The 22732-nt window shown below is 49.5% G+C and overlaps 1 protein-coding gene across 6 annotated transcripts; it reads left to right on the top strand.

Annotated features, from left to right (window-relative positions):
- Positions 1–1240: 1240 nt before the first annotated feature.
- On the top strand, positions 1241–21848 carry TRIM26 (tripartite motif containing 26). 6 transcript variants are annotated; one of them, XM_036908642.2, is made up of 9 exons: positions 1252–1390; positions 4197–4337; positions 12045–12532; positions 12722–12817; positions 14116–14346; positions 18398–18420; positions 18875–18990; positions 19223–19255; positions 19753–21848. In XM_036908642.2, the coding sequence occupies exons 3-9, from the start codon at positions 12095–12097 to the stop codon at positions 20430–20432; spliced, it is 1617 nt and encodes a 538-aa protein (XP_036764537.2). In that variant the 5' UTR covers positions 1252–1390; positions 4197–4337; positions 12045–12094; the 3' UTR covers positions 20433–21848. The 6 variants fall into 6 exon arrangements, with proteins under 6 accessions (XP_036764532.2, XP_036764537.2, XP_036764536.2 ...); XM_036908643.2 differs by lacking the exon at positions 4197–4337 and adding an exon at positions 11157–11236 and having other exon boundaries at positions 1266–1390; XM_036908637.2 differs by lacking the exon at positions 4197–4337 and having other exon boundaries at positions 1241–1390.
- Positions 21849–22732: the final 884 nt, after the last annotated feature.

Below are 22732 nucleotides of genomic sequence, written 5' to 3' on the forward strand. Positions count from 1 at the left end.
GTCCACACCCCTAGGGCCCAGAAGAGAGGGGCTGCCAGAGAGCTATACTGATGGAGGAAAGGGGAGAAGACCGCAGGGCGTGGGGATCGGGGGAGGGTTGGGCACGGGGCAGGTAAAATACGCGTGCGGATTTCTTCTGAATACCCCATCTATACCGGCTCGCGTTAAACCTGTGCGTACGTTTCAAATTACTCCACCCCCTGCGGGGGAGGGGTGGAGGCCTGGCAGGTTTTAAAATTTAGAACCCTGAGCTCACGCCGTCCTGAATTCCGTCCAAAGCTAGCAATATCCCCTACCCTCGCCTAGACGGGCGACCTGTGCCCTCACCCGCTAGTCCTGTCACCCTTAGGGGCAGGGAACTAGCTGGCCCAAATCTTCACCACCTTTCCCCAGCCAACCGCCAGCCCCGCGTGGGGGCTGAAGGCAGCGACGGCCCCGCTGGTACCGGGAGACGGGGACTACACTGTAGCGTGCCTGGGACGCTGCAGCGGCCGCACACGGTACCGCCTGCAATGAGATGGCGGGCTGCAACTACGGACGGAGCCGGAGGCGCAAGCAGGTTGAGCTTCCGGGGCCACCCGGGCGCATAGCGCCGGAGCCTCCGGGAAGCCTGCCCGCCCCCGCCGAGGACTCTGGGAACCCGAGTCCCGGCGAGCTCTGCGGGATCTGTGATTTCCAAATCCAACGCGGAGGGAAAAAGCCCCATGAGCTGAGCCCACGCCCCTAAACCTCAGTTTTCCCTTCTGTCGAATGAGGACCTTACTCATCGCAGGCGCTTCGAAAATAGTAGTTAATATTTGTAAATAGCGTCCTGAAAGTGTTTGCTTTCTAAGATCCTGCCTGGTTCAAGAATCAAATTTAGGCCATGCTGGGAGCAGGGAGTCCTATTTAACGCTGAGAATCTGAGGAGCGCCACTTAGCGCATAACTCCTTCCGACACGGGGATCGCGAGGAGGGAAGGGAATTCTGGCATCGCAGAGCCGTACAGGTGGGCTCTTTAGGCCTCCGAAGTCGGCTCCCTCCCGCCCTGTAACGCGGTAGCACCCCTTGCGCGCCAAACACAGGATCCGGCTTCCGCGCGGCTTCCGCTCAACAGGATTTCAGTTGTCTCGGCCTCTGTCGCCCCGCCCCCGGCAGCGGCTCGGGGATTTGCCTAGTGATCAGTGACGTAGGGGAGAGTAGGAGTCCCACTGGGCTACGGAGTTCGGCAAGGGCCAATCCGGGAGCTGATCTGGGAGAAATCTCGGTGGAGGGCTCGGAAGATCCCGGAGATCACCCCGTGAAGACCCAGTGTCGCGCTGTTGGTCGCGGAGGCTTGCGACCGGGGACCAGCCGCCGCGGGAAGAAGCGACCCCAGTTTGGGATTCGCGGCCCGGAGTTCGAGAGTAGGGTGAGTAGTAGGCGGCCGATGAGAAATGCAGCAAAGCCGCAGTCGCATACGCGTCCCAGGTCCGGGCCGCGGGAGCAGAATGGGGCTGGGCCGCCGGGCGGTCTCGAGAGAAAGGTGAAGTTCGCCGCGTCCTCCCTCCCTGCCAAATCCCTCTGCTTGCTTGGGCTTCCATTCGCCCCTTCCTCGTGGGTCTTCCTCGCTTTCCCCTCTCCTACTCAGGCACTGATCCGTTCTTGTCTCCAGAGCCAGAAGTGAGTGGGGCCCAGATGACTGGTTGCCTGGAGCCGAATCCATGACCAAAGTCATGTTTTCTTTACTTTTATTTTCTTCAGGATAAACTGGTTTAGCCACACAGACTTGGAGCTGTACATTTACTCCCTCCTCCTCCGTCACATTAGCATTTTCCCTGCTAGTTTTCTCCCTTATTTGGCTTTCAGAAAAGTGTGTCTTTGTGGAGCAAATGGTTGGCACACACTTTCAGATTCCCAGTACACTTCAGATTTTGATACCACAACGATTTGTATGCTCTTCAAAAGATGGGAGAATGGCATTCCTTCCTGCATGCAACAAATACCAGTGTCAGGGACCATGCCTGACCCTCTGTTTAACTGTTAGCAGAAATCATAATCCCTAGCATGTTTTTCCCCAAGTTCAAACAAATTAGCTTTTTAAAAAATTATTTTATTTCCTTATGTTTCCCAAAGTGCAATTTCCTTTTTTCTTAATAGATTTCATTTTTTTAGGACAGTTCTAAATTTACAGAAATAAATCATAAAGACAGTAGAGTTCCCATATACCCCAAACCTTTTCCCTTTTTGCTAACATCTTTTGTTAGTATGGTGCATATGTTACAATTAATGAACCATCTTGGATATATTATTATTGACCAAAGTCCTTAGTGTAATCACATTTCCTTAGTTTTTACCCAAGTATTATTTCTGTTTCATGAGCTCACCCACATTACATTTAATTTTCGTGTCTCCTTATGCTTCCCCTTCACTGTGGCAGTGTCTCAGACTTGACTTGTTTTTGATGACCTTGACAGTTTTGAGGATTTCTGATCATGTATATTGCAGGATGCTCCTCTACTGAAAATTGTCAGATGTTTTTCTCCTAAGACTAGGCTATGGGTTATTGGGAGGAAGACCACAGAGGTAGTTGCTCTTCTCATCACATCATATCAAGGGTACACACTGCCAACATGATTTATGACTGATGTTCTTGATCATCTGGCTGAGATAGTGTATGTGAGGTTTCTCCACTGCAAAGTTACTCTATTTTCCACCCTTTCTGTGCTCTTTGAAAAGATGTGACTAAGGCTACACCTAAGGAGGGGGGAGTATGCTTGTCCTTCTTGAGGACAAGTATCTAACTACATATATTATTTGGAATTCTTCTGCATGGGAAATTTGTCTCTCTTCCTTATTAACTTATTCAATCATTTATTTGTATCTCATCTCTATGGACTCATGGATATTTTTGCACACTTTGGCTTATAATCCATTGCTACTTTATTTTGTTGTTCAAACTGTTGCAGTTTTGGCCACTGGAGCTCTTTCAAGTTGGCTTCTGTGCTTCTTGCTAGCATGTATGTTTATAGAGCTTTTTGCTGTTGAAAACACGGACTTATGTGACCTCACAGGAACTCAGCCTGGTGAACTTGGCAAGACATTATTATTGTACCCTTGCTAAGAGATAGGGAAACTGAGGCCCAGGAGCAGTAAAAGACTTCTTAGATGTCACTTCCCCACAGGGAGTGACAGGCTCATCTCAGACTGGAGCTGACCACCACAGAGACACTGCAGAAGAGAGTCCATAGTCTGTACTGAGGATTCTTGACGGATGACTTCAGACTTAGCTCCCCAGGACCAGAGTACAAAAGACAGAGAGAATGGGAAAACACTGGTTTTGGAAAACAGAGGTTTACTTTGGCTGGTGTCCAGGATGAATTAAAACTTGCCAGCTTGGTAGACATGGAATGTTGACCTTCCCCTCAAAACTGTGTGTATGGAGGGAGGTGGTGGATAATCTGGATAATGTTTGTGGGGGATAAACATCTAATTTGAGGGGAGCCTTTGAAACCTGCTGAAGAAAGATTGTAAAGTGGGAAAGGGGAGTGTTGTGAAAAGGGGAGAAGGAAGGAGATAATGGGGCTCTGGAATCATGAGATAATATTAGGTTCACCAACATTTGCAGACCACCTACTTTGTGCCAGGTACTAGAGATAAAGGGTCAATGAGGAGTGACCTTTGGGTTCACAGTCTGGTTGTGAGAAAGACAGGTGACAATATCCATTAAGCAGTAGAATGGATCTCTAATAGAAATGCAGCAGAAGCTAACCAAGGGAGGGATTCAGCCCCGAGGTAGATGGGCATGGGAAGGACCTCACAGACAAGGGTGTATATCTGATTCAAGACTTCAAGGGTGAGTGGGGACTGAGAAAAGAACATCTACAAGGGCAAGCAGCGAGAAATGAGGGCCCAGAAAAAGGGGCTGTTTTCCTGCTTAGAGTTAGGGCTAGGCAGGATTGGGGGCTGGATGGGTAAGTGGGGTCTAAATTGTGGGAGGCCTTTTGTGCCCTGTTGTGCAGTTTTGACCTCAGCTAGGAGTTTTGAAGTGGGAGAGTGACATTTCTTTCCTCATGGTGATATTGAGACCCAAAAAAGGTCAATAATCTAGGCTGTACAGCTGAGTAGCTGAGGCTGAGTGAAAATCCAGGTTTTAGGCCTAACCCAGGACTCTTCACTTTAGGCTTTGGAGAACAACAGCTGGGGTAGAAGAAGGTTCTGTGTTTCCTCACTCACAGATTCTAGGAACTGTAAGAAGGGCCTGTAATTTCTAAGAGCAGGTTGGAAATTGGCAAGCCCTGGAAGTTTGTATTTGACCTGTGGGCACCAGAGAGAGAACTGCCACTTGGTGTCTGTCTTTGTCACAGACCTTTGTCTAGGTAAATAGGCTGGGTTTCCCTGCCCCCCACCACTCCATACCTCTCTGTATATTTCAGCCTACTCACCTTCAGTGACTTCCTCTGCTGTATTAGTCAGGATTTTTTTTTTCAGGTGACACACAGGTCCAGGCTGGCTAGACAAAACGGGCATTTATTGGCTCATGTGATGGAAAAGTTCAAGTGTAGATGTAGCTTCGAGCACAGCTTGATACAAGGTTTCGCAAGATGCTATCAGGACCCTGTTTCTTTCACTTCATATCTGGGATGGCTGCATTCTCAAACAGGCTAACCCTCTGGTTAGCAAAATCTCTCTTATAACTCCAAACCATATGATCTCACCTCCTGGTGTTCCCAAGAAGCCACGAGAATCTTTTACCCCCCTTGTCTCAACTAGGTTTCCTTGTGCCTGGCTGTAATTGAGTCATATTCTCATCCTGGCAATAAGCAGTGTGGCCAGAGGGCCTTAAGACTTACTTTCTTCCTCTAGCCCTGAGCTGAGGGAGAGCTCTGTCTTAAGCACATGATCCCCAGAAAGAAATTGGGTAGAATTAGCAAAGGAAGCAAGGATGGAAGCTGGGTAGACCCCTCCCTCCCAAAGATAAACATTTAGAGCACTTAGTTGAATCAAGGAGCACAATATCTGATAGGATTCTTTGGCCTCTCACTGGGCCTTTTTCATGCTCTTTCTTCATTTCCCTCCCTCCCATCTTCCCTTTTAAATACACACATACACTCACACAATGGAATTCTATTCCCCATCTACCAGATAGGCAAAAATTTAAAAGCTGACCATACCAGTATTGGCACCGCCCTGGAGCAACATGAATGCTCATTGCCTGCTAGTGAGAACGTACACAGATAGTCACTTTGGAAATGGTTTGGCCTGATCGAATAAGTTGACGATATATATTTACTGGCTTGTGTGTACTAGGACACATGCACAGAAATGTTCATGAGCAGTATTTGTAATTGTCCCAAACAGGAAACAACCCAGCTGGCCATCAGAAGTAGAATTAAATAGTCACAAAAGAATGAAAATGAACAGAATCAGCTCACAAATCTCATGATTGAACCCCACAAACATGCTGATAACCTAAACCCCCCTCCCCCTAATGCAATATGATTCCATTCATGTGAAGCTCAAAATCAGGAAAAAGAAACGATGATGTGTGGATTCATACCTAGGTGTAAACTTAAAAAAGAGGGAAGGAATGGTTATCACCATTATCATTTATACCCCAACAGTCATTGCCTGGGACACAGCTTTTCCTTTTCTGCTAGTTTCTTTACATTCCTGGAGCCAAATCTTGGGTACCATGAATGGTGTCATGCTGGTGATGTCCAGCCCACTGGTCTGGCTGCTGCAGGGAAGAGGAAGAAATCACCTCTCTAATAACTTACTGTCTTGCTGGAGAGAAAGGACAAGTTGCTTGCACTCGTTATCAGACACTTAGGAAGCATTTTGTATGCCTCAGATACCCAATATTTAGGCTTTATTCTCTTCCTCCGCCAGTTTTTATTGTTTGCGCTGTGCTAGGCATGTGCCAGATTCTGGGGAGAAGGCAGACATAGTCTCTGTCCAAGCATGGTGGGAAAAGCTGGTATTGAACAAGTACTTCAACTGAGAAGACACAATTGCAGAGAAGTACATGGTACGGCGTGGGGTGCTTTGGGCTGTGCAAGCGAGAGTGTGTGGTCCCAGTCTGGCAGATCAGGAAATATTTGTCAGAGGAGGTGGCTTTCAGCTGCTACTTCAAGCTGGAAAAGCAGTTTGTTAATCAGGAAAGGAGTGGTGTTCTATGCAGCAGGAATAGCATTCTTAGAGGGCTTGGGCACGAAAGAGCATGGCACTTTTTGAGGCTTGGAGAGGGGTTTCCTTTGGCTATGGTGTCAAGTTTGGGGAGTGGCAGGAAATGAACCTGAAGACAAGCTCTGGGCCTAGATTATCTGGGGCCTCACAGAGCAGGGGAAGGAGTTCTGACTTTATCTGTGGGCACTGGAAGCCATTAAGGGATTTTAACAGGGGTGGTTACTGAGCATACTTGAATTTTTAACTGGGGGCAGGGGGTGTTTGAGGGACCAAAGGATGGCTTCAGTGGCTGAAACACTGAGCAAAAGAGAGAGGTTTTTTAAGTAAATCAGAAAACCTTGAGGGTTGTGTAATCCCTACAGTTAGCTCTGATTTCAGCTTCTAAAGGATCGCTCAGTTATGTCACTAGAGGTAAGTTCTGGGAGGGCAAGGACGTGGACATTTCTGTTCCCTGCTGTATGCTTAGTGCCTGGCACATAATAGGCCCCCAATAAATATCTATTAACTGTTGAATGACTTATGACACCCTGCTTCTTAAAACCAATAAATATCATAATAGGCACCCAATAAATATCTATTAACTGTTGAATGACTTAAGACATCCTGCCACTTAAAACCCTCAGCAGCATTTCAGAGCCTTGCCACACACACACACACCCCACCCCCAGTTGGCTGCTATCTCCGTGTCTCTCTGAGTCCTGTGGGGATTTCCACTGCTTAGAGCATGTCTCCCTCTGGACCCAGTGCTTTGCGTGGCCTGCACTACGCTTCAGAGCACCTTTGACACTTGGCTGTGTGGGGGAAAAGTAATGCTGTGCGACCTCAGAAACACACCACCCACAGAGCTGGGATCTCCTGGGACTGTCTGGTGCCCAGCCCACAGCCACTTCAGGGCTGTAAAATCTGGGGAGTCCAGGCCTTCGGTGTCCTCAGCAGGGGTGCAGCAACAGCTCTAGTAAGATCCAGATCACTTGCTTTTTGCCCTGATTTCGGTCTTCTCCAGGTTTGTAAAGGTTTCACAGAAGTGTACTTCCGGGAGAATTTACTTATTTTGGATTAAGAAATGGAGCCCTTAAATGGGGATTCTACAGGGAATGGAGACTGCCGTTAAGGGCTTTGAATTACAAGGAAGAAGAGGCTCTTGTTTGGAGCTTGAAGCTTAGGTTTGAGAAGCAGCCTGGAGGCCAGTTTGCAAATCCAGGCCCTCCACTCACTTCTCTGGGCTTTGGAGTCCACAGCTGGGATTCAGTGTCTGGGGTCCCTTTCTGTGACACCTAGAAGCCCAGGGCAGCAGGAGGCAGGGAAGAAGGTGGGGGCTGCTGAAGCCACAGAAAGTTGAGGGAGAGTTTATCACTTGGGGCAGCAGCTGGTAGCTGTGGAGAAATGAGGGGCCAGAGTTCTGATCCTGCAACTATGCCAGGGTAGGGGGAGCGGTGAGCCATGTTAAGTGTCGGGCAACAAGGTGTGGATGTTGACAGCAATGCCTCAGCCAGTTCTTGGAGCTCACAGTGATTCTCTCAGTCAAGAATTGTGCATGGCATCCCCATCCTGAAATGCGCTGCCAGAAATTACCTGGCCTGCCTGTTGGCATGCGCAAGTACGTGTTTTATGAGATCTAGAGAGTTGTACGGGAGGGGTGGATTGAGGGGAAGGGAACTTGGAAGGGTAGGGAGTGTCTTCAGTTTATACTTGGTTCTATAGAATCATAACCAGCTTCTGGTTTATTGAAGGGACAGAAAACCTGTCTGCCCTGGAGGAGGGGTGTGTGGCCTCTGGTAATTCATGTATTGAATGCCTTCTTGGGTTTCAGAATTCTTATTTGAGTAATGGGAACAGGGGTGGACTGTATTATCTCTACGATATTTTCTAGCTCTGACTGTCTAGGGTTTCTGTCTGCCCCAGAGCCAGGAGTGGAGAGGAGAATAACAGTTCTAGCCTTATTGTAGAAGCCTGTTAAGATCATCAGAACATGCTGGATGCATACCTGATAGGAAGGGCAGAGTCATAGGGGAGTGCAGGAAGGTAGGGGGAGGCTTTGGGCAGCTGTGTGTTAGATTGGGAAGGACTCTGTGTGGGGTGCTGAGCAGTTCTGGTCTGCCCATGTCTCTCCTACTTGAACTCCATTTACTGGCACATCCGAGGCTGGGTGCCGTCAATCAGTATCAGCAGGAACGCAGGCCCCTTCTGTCAGCACTCTGCAGCTCCCAGAGCCCTTCATGTAGATGACCTCAACCGAGCTTGCTGACAAAACAGCTGGTATTAAACCTTGCTTTACAGTTTGCCTGGGTAGGGCTGAGAGTGTCGCAGGGTGACCCAGGCCATCAGCACCAGACCCTGCATCCTAGCCACAGCGCTTGGGCAACTTGCTTACCCTCGCCAAGCTTCTGAGCCTCCACCTCTGTTTCCTCAGAAGAGTACTTGGGCGTTAAATAAGACAAGATGTGTAAGTGGCAGAGAAAGTAGGTCCTAAGTAATTACTGTCACCAAGAAGTTGTTAGTCAGCCGGCTTTTGGGTTATAGAACCCAGACCTGAACAGGGATTGCTCACCCCACAGATTTACACCTCAGGTCTTGGATGCATTTCAGCAGTGCCACAGTAAAGCTGTCCTGTGACATGTGTCCATATGTTCAAGGTGGAGTCTGTATAACCAGGCAATAGAATTGAACATAGAAACACACTGTTTATTTTGTCTGGTTAGGGTAGACTTACAAAAATGGTTCTAAATAATTAGCGTTCCCTTCGGTTCCTCTGAATCAGTTTGTTCAACACATATGTATTGAGCTTCTACAAGGTGTCAAGTACCGTGCTCTCTATTAGTGACCTTTAACATCGTTGGTAGTTACAGACCCTTGTACAGATTCCTTAAAGAATGGCAGAAAACTATATCTCATAGAATCTCCTATCTCATAGACAACTGTCCTTGTTCTCCGAAAATTTTCCTTTTCCTTTTGTTTGGTTGAACCATTTAAAAGTAAGTTGTAGTCATACAGCCCTGAATACTCTGCAGCATGCGTTGCCTAAAACTATAGACAGTCTCATCAGTCAATACCATTTAAAAAATTAATAATAGTTTTTAATACGATTTGACACCAGTCTTTTGTCCAGTTTCCTCTAATTGTCCCTAAACTATTTTTATAGCTTTTTTAAAAAGCCAGGAACCGGTCAAGGTATTTACATTTGGTTATTACTCTTCTTTAGTCTTTTTAAATTAAAAGCAGTAATTTTTATGACACTGACTTCCCTAAAGACTTGGTCAGTTGTCCTGTAGAATGTCCCATATTCTGGGTTTATCTGCATGTTTCCTTATGATGTAGGTTAGCTCATTCCTCTGTCCCTCATGTTTTCTGTAAACTGGAAGTTAGGTCTAAAAGCTTGATTAGATCCATTCAGGTCAAATATTTTTGGCAGGGTAACTTCAAAGATGATGCTGTATAATTCATATGGCACTGTATCTGGAAACAGTTTGTCCCTCTGTTAGCAGTTCTGGGCTTTGTCACTGGTTACGGTGATCACCAGGTCTCTCCCATATCAAGTCTGCTAGGAAGTAATCCATTAGGTGGTACTTTGGCACCATGGGACTTACCTTGTCCCCTAATACCTTTCACCTCATGGTTTAAGCATCCATGATAATCCTTGTCTTAGTATAATGGGGGTTACAAAACGGTGTTTTTCTAATTCTTTTATCCCTGCTACACTTACTTGCTGGGGTTCTTCTGTAATCCCTAGACAATTTTATTAATCTAGTACATATGCAGTCATTTTCATTCAGGGAAGAGGTTTTAAAGATCCAGCAAATCCCAGTGTGGAGAGCCTGGGTTAGATCACCTGCTGTAAGTGATGAGGGCTCTTGATAATGTCAAGTTTTTGTGGATAGGGAGCAGTAGTTGAGCTCTTGGTAGTTCTTGTACTCTTCCAGTAAGTTGTAGCAGGATTCAATTCCTACCCCAAAGATAGACATGCCACCCCCACAAGAAAATAAACATAACATCAGCTTTTAAACTTCCAAGCCACTCAACAGAGTGCCTTGGTAAATACCTGCAGAGCCCACAGGGATCACCAGCACCAGGCCTCTTACCTCTTCCCAAACCATTTGCGGTGGTTACAAATGCAAGTGCGGGGTCAGGCCTACTGCCTCGGGGAATTGGACCAGGCAATTCATGGGATTTTTACCAGCCTTGCTAACATTCCAAAAACTTCATTCCCTTTATTTGCCAGTTGAATTCTGTAATTCTTTAATTTGAGCTTTGTGTGTACCCTTCTTCGCATTCATTACATCTTAAAGTCACCCACCTCTAAATCCATTGGAGCTTCTGGTTGGAATTTATTGTCAGCAGTATAATAATCCCTTACATTTGTACAGTACTTCCATGTATAAAATATCTTTAATATATTATTGCATTATATCCTCAAGGAGTAGACCTTACATTACTATTTTGTTTTTCCCTTTGGCTTTTCAAGTCTGGGGGGTTATTTCACGCATTCATGTCACTACCGTGAAAGAACTTGAAGGCCACTGAGCTCCGTTGTGATGGACTTGCACCGCACATAATCAGTCATAGTATTGGTTTGCCTTTGATTCCAAGTGCTTCATTCCAGCCTCGTGGTTACCTGTGTACCCTGTCTGCTGGCTGTCTTACCAGCAACCACTCCAGTTGCCTTCCATGGATCTATAGCAGAGCAAATTCCCCGATCCCCACCCCACGAGGCTCTTGTTTAGCTCAGGAATGCATGTCACTGTAGCTGGTTCATTCTCTTCCTCTCTTGCTACTACTTTACATTTCTGCTCTTGCCGTCTTTGTGCTTGAACACACACTGGATTTGGGAGCCCAGAGTTCTGGGCTCTCGCCTAGAGTTCCCGCTCTGTACTGTGCTTATGGTTTGTACTTGCAACATAATTCATCCACTCAGCCCACTTAGAAATCCTTGGAGGTAAGTATCATTCTCCCTATTTTATGGATGGATAAACTGAGGCCCAGAGTAATTAAATGAGTTCTCTCTTGTCACACAGAATTGGGACAGGAGGCAGCTGTTCAGTCAGCTGTGCTGAGGCTCCTAACCTCAGACAAGAAGTGGGCCAGGGCTGCAAAGGTAAACAGGACTAAAGCCCTCTCTGTGCTCAGCTGCCATGCTTCTTCCAAGGGTAAAGCCTTCAAGGTAAAGCCCTCACGGTCACAGCCAACTGAGGATTCCTCCTGTATTGGTTTCCTTTGTGAGCTTAGCTAGGACAGTCCACCCTTGTTATCAGCAGAGCAGCCAGGCCAACTACGGGGGCAAGTCACAGGTGAGAATGAGCCCAGTGTGACCCCGCTGTGCTCTGCCGGCATGCTGAGTCTGGGAGGATGCCAGCTCTTTTGAAGGGACCCAGACCCAGACCAGAGCACACCCCAAGGACACATCTGTAGGGGGAACACCAGAGCTCAGATTCTTGATGCTTTAGGAGTCATGGTAGAGAACCTGGGGGAACTTAGTCCTTGAAACCTGAAACCTGGAGGAACAAACAGAAGGAGTCTCTTGACTCAGTTTATCCCCAGCCCCAGCCAGGGAGCACCATGTGCACAGTAGACATTGTAGGTTTCTATATTTATCATGATAGTTTTCCAGTGGCTTGTTCTTCATAATTGGTATATTAGAGCAGTTTCCCAGCAGCACGGTATGGGCTCATGGCAGCTCTGCTCTCCAGTCTACCAAACTACCCTCTCTGGGCCTCAGTTTCCTCATCTGTAAAATGAGGGGGTTAGACTAGATGATTGGGAAAGTCCTTTTGCTCTGATACTGTACAAGCCGTGTAGGAGCCAGTGAGTGTCCCGACTGACTGCTGGGGCTGGCAGCCCTGTGCAAGGCTGCCACCTCTGCCCCTCTGCTGTACCAGCTCTTGACTCCATGTCTGGTTTCCAAGGAGGAGAAGCCCCCACGAATGAATAGAGACTCCTCTGAGCCGAGGACACCATGGCCACGTCAGCCCCACTGAGGAGCCTGGAGGAGGAGGTGACCTGCTCCATCTGCCTCGATTACCTGCGGGACCCCGTGACTATTGACTGTGGCCATGTCTTCTGCCGCAGCTGTACCACTGATGTGCGCCCCATCTCGGGGGGTCGCCCTGTCTGTCCCCTCTGCAAGAAGCCTTTTAAAAAAGAAAATATCCGACCTGTGTGGCAGCTGGCCAGCCTGGTAGAGAACATCGAGCGGCTGAAAGTGGACAAGGGCAGGCAGCTGGGAGAAGGGGCCCAGGAGCAGCAGGATGCAAAGTTGTGTGAGCGGCACCAGGAGAAGCTGCATTACTACTGTGAGGATGACGGGAAGCTGCTGTGCGTGATGTGCCGGGAGTCTCGGGAGCACAGGCCCCACACTGCTGTCCTCGTGGAGAAGGCTGCCCAGCCCCACAGGGTAAGCCCTCCTCCCCTCAGAGGGTGCATTGCCACCCTCCTTGGGATGTTCCATTCTGCAGCCCGTCCGGAGGTGAGGTCCGACTAAGACCCCTCTGCAGGCTTCTTGCTGGCCCAGGACTCACCCTGAGTCCACCTTCTGGCCCCAGCCCAGACCACCCACCTGTCCCCACTGCTTGTCTTTCTACAGGAAAAAATCCTGAACCACCTGAGTATCCTAAGGAGAGACAGAGACAAAATTCAGGGCTTTCAGGCAAAAGGAGAAGCTGATATCCTGGCTCTGCTGGTAAGTGAGGCTGTTAAGAGAAAGCCCCAATGCTTTGGGCCACCACAGAACAGGGAGTCCTGGGAAGGAGAGACACAGCTGGGTTCTTGCTAGGAGGCAGCGCACCTGGAGAGCGAGCACTGGACCGGTGACCAGGAGACCTGGGTTTTAGCCCAGCCCTGTCAGTCTGAAGTCTGAAGCTTTGGGCATATTCTCCTCATCTGATCAGTGAGTTGGTCACCCAGACGTCAGCTAAGATCGTCTTTCTTCTGTGGCTCACCTCAGCTGCAGAGCTATGGCTGGCAGCTGCTGCTGTTCAGCCAGGGACAGCCAGAGTCAAGGTTGCTGAGGAGGGCCTGGCTTCAGCCTTCTTTCAAAGAGGGGGAGAAAGGTGCTATTTCTGAGTGTAGGGTAGCCAGAGCACTGGGCAGAAGGGCACTTGCTCCAGGATAGGAACTGAGGAGAGGGCTGAGGGCCTTACCCACTGTGATGACATTGTGTCTAGTGAGGTCTGCCCTGCTGCCAGCGGTTAGAGAACAGGCAGCACCCAGTGAGCTTCATCAGAGATGGGGTCAGAGGGGAAAGCTGGGAGGAAGGTTCCGGTTTTCTGAGTAAAGTCTGTGCCAGGGAAGTGGAGACCAGTAATGAGTGACTGGGCCCCAGGAGAGGGAGAATGAAGCAAGAATTGGCCCAAGTTCAAGGAGGGCCTTGCTGTGCGTGGGCCCCTACAGGCCAATAGCAGTCAACAGGGGGTCGAGACACTGGTCAGACTCCATCATGGACTCAGTGAGGAGATCCGAGGCAGGAAAGGACATGGTTCCTGAGCACAGACATTTCACAGTTTCACTGAGGGAACAGGATGTGGTCCTACATGGCAGGGAGGGGGAGCACACAGATGTTATACATAATAGGGGGTGCTGAAGAGAGGATTGATCAGGATTGGATGAAATTAATCAAGTAAAGCATCCTGGAGGAGGTGACATACAGAAGTTGGTGTCCAGGAAAGGAAAGCATGCTGGCTTAAAGGGCCCTGAACATACTGGTTTACCTACAACAGATAATGGACTGTTGAGTCAGGCAGAGTTAGGGTTCCAATTCCACAGTCGCTGAGGGAACTGAACTGATTCATTTACCATGTCTTCCGTGAGAGGAGGTTGACCCAGGAGTGCTCCAAGCCCCTCCCAGCCTGAACACTGTAGAATTCACCAAGTGGGGTGGCTAGGGGAGAAGAGCCAGCCTGTGCGCCTCTTAACGCCGTATCTTGGAGGGATTCTCTACCCTAAGGCAGAGGCATCACCCCTCTCCCCTTACCCCTGCAGAAGAAGCTCCAGGACCAGAGGCAGTACATCGTGGCTGAATTTGAGCAGGGCCACCAGTTCCTGAGGGAGCGGGAGCAGCACCTGCTGGACCAGCTGGCCAGGCTGGAGCAGGAGCTCACAGAGGGCAGGGAGAAGTACAAGACCAGGGGCATCGGGGAGCTTGCCCGGCTGGCGCTGGCCATCTCCGAGCTGGAGGGCAAGGCACATCAGCCGGCTGCAGAGCTCATGCAGGTGAGAGACCCTCCCCCAGGCAGGGTGCTGGGACACAGGATGGTAGGATTCTGGGACTTGGGGAGAGTTGCTCCCTCTCAGGCCCTCAATCTTCCAATATGCCACATGGGGATGATAATCCTTAGCCACCCCACTTATTCCAGCAGTTGCATGAGCTTAAAATGAGATGACTGGCATGGTGTCACTTCACAGAGTAAATTTTCTACCAGAATAATGTTTAAAGAAAGTAAGAAGTACTGTAGAAAGGAAGGGAAGGTGATTAATATTTTCATTGCTATCCTCCATCCTCATTGCTGTCATCGTGAGTCGTCTTCTGACAAGTGACTGGCAGACACTTGTCCAGGTTATGGTTCTGGAGATGAAGAAGCCCAAAGTGGTTGGGGGTGGCTGAGGGAGGGCTGAATGGCAGCCTCTCTCAAGGACGTGGACGGTCTGAAAGAGAAGGGTAGCAGGGGAAGGGAGACAGAGACAGTTAAGGTTTCCTCTGGAACCGTGGATTCACACTCAAAGGAAAAGATGGAGAGCAGGCAGGGTGCCTCTGGAACGCTTCCCGGTGGGAGCGGCTTTGATTCTGAGAGAGAGAGAGTCTTGGACTGGAGGGCAGGTCACCAAGTTGAAATGACACCACAACTCCTTCCTCCTCGGGGGGTGATACCATCCTGAACCGCGCTCAGCAGCCTTTGGAGGGGACATGCTCTGTCTTTGCCAGGAAAAGACCTATGTGACAGCCTCCCATGCAAGATTTGGGTGGCTGGGCCTGTCTGTCAGCCATGGAACCACCCACGATCTCTAGGAAAATGCTGTCCCTGGCTGGTGGCAGGGCAGATTGATAGCCAGGGAGAGGGGGCAAGGCAAGGTCTCAGGTGCATGTGCCAGCACAGGGCTTGTAAAGAGATGGCCTCAGCCTGCCTCTCTTTCATTGTGGATGCAGACTCATGACTCAGGGCTGGCAGGTATTTAAAACTCTTCCAGTTTAGTCTCCCCACCAGTGAAGTCACTGAGGGCCAGGGAGTGGAAGCGGTCTGTGCCAGGCCATGGGGCAGGCCAGGAATTGAGTCAAAGCTCCACTCCCAGGCCTCTATGCTCTTGTTCTTTTCTCTCATTTTGTTCAAAATGTCTCTGGCTCCCCCTTCCCTCCAGATGTCATTCTGATCCCTTCAATTTCTCTGTCAGACTCCTTGGGTGACTTGCTGCCTCTTCCCTCTCCCTCTTCCCCTGCAGCTGCCCCTTCAGGGACACACATCGCTTCTTTTCCCACGGCCGCCACCATGTGTATGTGCGCCTGGTGGAACAGAGAGGGCCATGGCTGAGGTGTTGGTAGGGGTGGAAGTCCAGTTGTGTTTGCCTAGAGGGGAGCCTCTCCCAGTCCACCCAAAGGAGCTGTGTGGGCCAGCAGATTCCTGGCCCTCAGTGCCTCTGAGACTGCTCATGGAAGACATTCATCCCTGGAGTGGGGGAGACAGTGGGTGTCTGCTTAATGCCAGTACATGAAATGCTGGTGTTGGTGGGTTTTGTCCATGTGTTTGTTTGGGTTTGATTTTGCTGCAGGGGAACTGCATGGCCAGCTCCTTAATTGTTACTAATATTTTCCCAGAGATTATTCAACTGTGAATAGACAGTAAGAATGATCTCCTGTTAAGATAGGGGCCCTGATCCAACAGTCTGGTACAGAAATACTTGTAAGAGGGAGAAGCAGGACAGAAGGTGTAAATCGGAGACCTTTGACAAAGGTGGTAGGAAAGGAAAGAGCTCTGGCCTGGGAATGTATGAAGAAAGCAAAGGGGATGGGATGGAAGAGGACAGGTGGACTCTGGCAGCTGCCTGGTTCAGCCTGGATGGACCTTGCAGGGTCGGGTGGCAGGACTGCACCTCGGCCTCTTCCACCATTGGCCACTGCCCACACCCATGAAGCCTTTGTGAGTGCTCTGCTGATACCCAGCCCTGTCCCAGGAGGAGAGTGGTGACACGTAGCCCCAGCCTCTCTGCTCTGACTGCCTGTTTCACAACAGCCCTAGGAATCCTGGTGGGAGGTCCCCAGGAGCCTTGGGCAGGCTGCTTCCCCCTGGAGGCTGCAGGTGGCTGTGGGGCTCAGTTTCCCCCATCTGTGTCCTCTGGGAGAAGGGTTCCTGTGCTGGTCTCTGGGTCCCACCCACTTTGGGCCACTCAAAAGCTTTAACCCTTTTCCCTTTCTGCTCTTCTAGAAATTTCCATGTCATGGAACATGCCCTCTTGGCTTCCATCCCACACAACAACCACCGCCCATTTATTCACCCTCTCCTGCTGCATCTCTGCAGACTGTTGGCTGACATACTTCCAGATTTGTTGCCCCCTCCTCTGGAGCTGGCTCGGACTTACCTGTCCTAAGGGGCAGATTAAAGGACTTGCCAGAACCTGGGCAGCTGCGTCACAGTGGGGGCGGGGTGTAGCTGTGCCCTCCTGCATGGCCTCCCCAGGGGCAGAGCCTCCTGTTCTCTCTGAGACTTTCTGAAACTCATCAGCAGCCACAATTGGGTGATGCCATTTATTCCCCAAATCCGACTCTCTCCAGGAGGCTCACTGCCCCCATCCTCACGCCGTCCCCTTCCACTCTGCTGTAGTCTTTTTCCCAAGGCCCTCCTCACTTACTAACAGAATGTGATGTGTCCGTTACATTGATTGCTTACTGTCTACCTCCCCCGAGAAAATGTCAGCTCTTAACAGGCTAGGGATTTGTGTCTCTTTTTTAACTGCTCTATCCCAAGCTTCTAGAGCAGTGCCTGTTGCACAGGAAGCACTTAATGAATATCTGTGGAATGAGTGAAAGGAAGGCAAAAATTCCTGTAGAGTATTAATGTGCTTTAGACTCATAAAGGGGAAATGACCAGAATCTCACAAAAACCCCATTCCCATTCCACCCTGTCCTGTCACCAGATGGCCCCACCATCCTCCATCCTGGGGAAGCCAGGTCTGTCCTTGATTGTCCTTCACCAGTTTGCCCCATGGAGTCTGTCTCAAACATGCCTGGAGTGGGCAGCTTCTCCGTCGCCAAGGCCACTGCCCTTGTTGAGGACATTGCCTGGTGTACAGCAACAGCTTCCAGACCGCCTTCCCGTTGCCTCCCTTAATCCATTCTCTACAGGACAGCTAAGTGATTGATTACTGAGGATTTTGGCTAGCTGCTGTATCAAAATTCAAGTGCAGTGACTCAAACACAAGTTTCTCTTTCAGTAACAGTTTAGAGGCGAGGGGTCTAGAGCTGTCTATGAGGTTATCCAGGGAACTGGGTTAACGTAAATCTGATTGTTCCAGTAACTTCAAGGGACTTTGTCCTCAGCTCTGCAATAAAAGTTGGGCTCACCACCACCATATTCAAAATTTAGCCAAGGAAAAAGGAAGTAGAAAGCACTTTACTTTTTTTAAAGGATGGTACTCAAGAGCTATAGTCATTACTTCCTTTCACTTCCCATTGGCTGGAACTTAGTCATATGACCAGGCCTGGTTAAAAGGGCATCTGGGAAATGTAGTGTTTTGCTGGGTGGCCCCTTGCCCAGCTGTAACTCCAGGGGTTCTTTCATTAAAAAGAAAAGGAGAGTGGATTCTGGAGGAAGCTTAGCAGTTTCACCCCCCTGTATAGCAGAGCACATACCACTTCCCTACTTGATGCTCTCCTTTCATCTGTACATGGAAAAAAGTTTAAACTTCTTATGAGGCCTATCCAGCCCTGCATGATCTACCCCCCTGCCTCCTTTGCCAGCCCTTTCCCATCTTGCCTTCTTCCCATTCTTCAACTGGCCAGCATTACCTGCTTTTTCAAATCTCAGCATACATGTCATCACCTCAGAGAAGATGGCCCTGTTGTCATCCCCTGACCGCCTCCCCCCATTTGCTCTGTCCTTGTGATTATTTTGTTTGCTTTCTTGTTTCCTCCAGTGCTGCCACCCGAATGTCAGGTCCATCAGGAAGGGGTCTCATTAGTTTTGTGCGTTGGGGCCCCTCGTGTCTGATAGTGTTGGTGCACATGAAGGAAGTCTTCATTGATTCACATTTATGCTTGTACTTTCTTCCCTTTCAGGATACCAGAGACTTCTTAAACAGGTAAAAGAGCTTCCTTTCCACAATGTACCTCATTCTCCTGTGGCTGTATCCCCACCCCTTTTCCTTGACACGATCCATTTGAAGCAATGGGGAGTGATTGATGCCAGAGGTGCCCCTTCCCGTGGTTCATCCTGATCACCTTCCCTCCTTGAGATCTGGAGACTCTCTCTCTACCAGACCAAGTTCTCTGTAATCCCAGCTCCTTGGTGCACTCTGCTTGTCTGCAGTGGGACTGGGTGATAAGGGTAGGGACATGGCTTAGTAGACAAAAGCACTCTGTATGTTGAATCTGCTGATGGTCGTAAGTCCTGACTCAGCCTTGGGCAGTTCACTCAGTGTCTATTTTCTGTCTTGATTGGGGATAATCATTTCCTCTCCCTTCATAGTTGGCATGAGAATCGAGAGGAATACCAGAAGAATAAGTAGTAACAGGTTACATCTGTCATCTTCTCAGGTATCCACGGAAGAAGTTCTGGATTGGGAAACCCATTGCTCGGGTAGTTAAAAAAAGGACAGGAGAATTCTCAGATAAACTTCTGTCTCTGCAAAGAGGCCTGAGAGAATTCCAAGGTAAGGGTTGGTGAGAGCATTGGGGCGGGGGTCAGGAGCTGGGGTTCCACTGTGAGAGAGGGTGCCTGGCTCCTGTGGTCTTCTTCTCTGGCCACACTCCTCTGACAGAGTCATGATTGTTTTCTCTCTTCTTCTTGGAATCTCAGGAATGGAGCCCTGTTGGAAATAAGTACCATCTGAGTAAGACATGGGCCCATAAATGTGTTCATTGCTGTCCTTTTCTTCTCCCCAGGGAAGCTGCTGAGAGACTTGGAATATAAAACAGGTGAGTGTCCAAAGAGTTGTTCCCAGATTTACCTTAAATAAAGAATACCCTCCCCATGGAGGTTCTGACTATACCCTGCTGCCCCAGGAGCCAGTTCTTTAACACAACAGAAGTTGCCAGCTGCAAGTCTATAAAGCTCCATTGCATTTTCTGACTAGTCCAGTACTCTAGTCTGCAGTAGCGGTGTCTTCTTGGTAGTCTGACCTGTGCTCAGTTCATTGAGTCAGTCCTCACAGGTCCCACCACCAGTGCTTTTCCTATGACTGAGTTTCTTGACAGAGGCCATCTCTGCCCCAGGCCCCACTACTATGCTCCCTCCCAGCCCCATCATCACGTTGTACACTGCCTACTCCTGAGGGGCCCCATTCACGTAGGCCAAGACGTGAGCAGCACCCTTGAATTGTGCAGTGTGGCTGCCCTGTCATGGACACCGTGGAGCCTACTGGCTCCCTCCCAGCCCACCAGTGACACTGTTACTTCTTCCTTGGTCCCCACAGTGAGTGTCACCTTGGACCCACAGTCAGCCAGTGGGTACCTGCAGCTTTCAGAGGATTGGAAGTGCGTGACCTACAGCAGCCTGTACCAGGGCACATACCTGCACCCCCAGCAGTTTGACTGTGAGCCGGGGGTGCTGGGCAGTAAGGGCTTCACCTGGGGCAAGGTCTACTGGGAGGTGGAGGTGGAGAGGGAGGGCTGGTCCGAGGATGAAGAGGAGGGGGACGAGGAGGAAGAGGGGGAAGAGGAGGAGGAGGAAGAGGAGGCCGGCTACGGGGATGGGTATGAGGACTGGGAAACAGATGAGGACGAGGAGTCATTGGGGGACGAAGAGGAAGAGGAGGAGGAGGAGGAGGAAGTTCTGGAAAGCTGCATGGTGGGGGTGGCCAGAGACTCTGTGAAGAGGAAGGGAGACCTCTCCCTGCGGCCAGAGGACGGGGTGTGGGCGCTGCGCCTCTCCTCAGCAGGCATCTGGGCCAACACCAGCCCTGAGGCCGAGCTCTTCCCGGCGCTGCGGCCCCGGAGAGTAGGCATCGCCCTGGATTATGAGGGGGGCACCGTGACCTTCACCAACGCGGAGTCGCAAGAACTTATCTACACATTCACTGCCACCTTCACTCGGCGCCTCGTCCCCTTCCTGTGGCTGAAGTGGCCAGGAACACGCCTCCTGCTGAGACCATGAGCCCAAGCCCCTGCCGCCAGCCCCAGACCCACCCATTTCTCTGGAATTCCAGAAAACCCTGTGATGGGGGCTTGGAGGTGCCAGGCTAGAGCCCCTGGAGCAGCGGAGAGGAGGGACCCCATGTGTGCTGCCTCCCCCTCCTCGTGGCTGCGGCCCCGGGGGCCCTCAGTGCTATCGCTCCATCGGTACTGCTGTTGTCAGGCCTCCTGAAGTTCCTGTGCAAATTTCTGACCCTGAAGTCCATGAGGGCTCCTCCTCCTCCTCCTGCCTACTGCCTTTGACCCAGCTCTGCACTCTTTTTATTGAGTAAGAGGCAAGGCAGGATTTCCTTGCCCAGTATGGCATGTCATGCCGACTGTCCTTGGAAACACCATTGACTTACAAGTCAAAGCTGCTTTGCTGTCCTTGGATCCCACAGCTTCCCCCTTGCCCAAATCCACTTTGCTCCCTACCTTCTCTGACACTTTAAAAAACATTAAACATACAGGAAAATGCTGAAAACAGACAACAAAAATTAACTGAGGCCCTTTAAATAAGCCCCCTGGAGTGACAGTGGATGTCATCTCGGGAGGTCTGGAATGGAGTCCATGCTTCCAGACCGGGGCTGGGCACAGGAGGTTTCCGCTAAGGAGGTGATATCTCTTGTCTTAGGGGAAGGATGTAGATACATGTGGCTTTGGATTAACACCTGTGACCAGTGATCAGTAAATGATCTCTGGGTTGGGCCTTGGGAGGGGAGTTTTTCAAAAGAATCCAGAATCTCCTGCTCTTGATCAGTCCATCTAAAAACACCAGGGCAATTGTCCAGTAAAGCAGAGCCTCTCCTGCCCTAGAAGCTTTGGTGGATTTCTCCAGCAGGGTAATAAATTTCTGTCACTGGCCCTACTCAACATCCGGGGTCTGTTTTCCTAGGAGAGGGACTGGGGAGGGCAAGACCAGACAGGTTGTGTGAGGAGATGGAAGGAAGGCAGCAGGAATCCACAACGAGGCCACCAGATCTTCGTGTCAAGAGCGGCGTTAAAGCATCTTTGCCCACAGGCCCAACCCAAGTCCCAGCCTCTCTGTCTGGGCTCCCCTGGTGCCCATGGTCTAACATGCACCCTGCTCCAGCCAGATTACCTCAGGCCTTTGTGCTTACCCGTTGCAGGCCCTCTGCCAGTCCCCTGCTTATCCTCTCTGCCGCTCTGAGAGACTGTGCCCAACCGCTGGGGATCTTGGCGGGTGGGCTCTTGGCCACCACATTGAAGTTGCACTCTTTGTATATATCACATGCTGCCTGAGTTACACAGCCATCTGATTTCTGCCTCTAGTTTTGTAAGCTCCTTGAGGGCAGGTACCATATCTTATACTTGTATTCTCCATGGCACCTAGTGCAGTGCTGGGCACAGAGTAGGTGCTCAATAAAAAGTTGTTGAATGAACAGCCTGGGTTTTATGTATTTTGTTATAACTCAGATATCATCAAACTGTCTTATTCAATGGCTGCAAAGGGGTCCCCTGGTGTCTATAATGGATGGTCAGAAAGTAGCCCAGGGTTTCTCTCTGTGTCACTTCTGGGTCTTTTAGAACTCTGCAACTTGGCTTTTTGGCGACTGTTTACACACATGCTGTCATTTCTGAAAATCCCCAGAGAAGCTCTCTATGGGACATGGACCAGCCAACACTGAAGCTTCACCTTGGCCTTCCTCTCCTGCAGTGGTGGCCCCAAGGTGAGACCCAGCCTCTGTGGAGCATGTGATGGGGCTCCTGTAAGAAGTGGCACCCAGCACCACACACCCAGAGTCCTTCCGTAGAAAATAAGCAGGAAATACCACCTCAGAGATTCAGTCCTGCTTCCTGACCCATTCAACTCTGGCCATTTCTTGTCTCTTTCTTCTGATTTCTTTTTTAATTGCTATATTAAAGATAGGAAGGATTACACCAAGTACCTCTAAGATTATAGTAGTGGCAAAGAACGTATTTCCTCCCTGTACTCTCATTTATGGATTCATTTATGTTTTCCCTTATTTTTAAATTGTCTCTTCCCAAGTCCATATATGCAAAATGTGTCTGTCTCAATTATCATGTATGTTTTCCCTTTTGACTTTTAATTTTTTCCTTTTAAATACATACAGGCAAAATACATGTCATTAGAAATAAGACATGAATTATCCATTATAATGTCAGTTCACATTTGAATCCTGAGAGTAATTACTAGCATATTGAAAATTTAAATTAATTTTGTCAATTGATGTGAATTGTTACCTAAAGTTATATTCTACTAATCTTTTACTTATGGAATAGATTCATAATTCTCAAAAT

Source organism: Manis pentadactyla, chromosome 16, assembly GCF_030020395.1.
Source record: "Manis pentadactyla isolate mManPen7 chromosome 16, mManPen7.hap1, whole genome shotgun sequence".
Taxonomy (NCBI): domain Eukaryota; kingdom Metazoa; phylum Chordata; class Mammalia; order Pholidota; family Manidae; genus Manis; species Manis pentadactyla.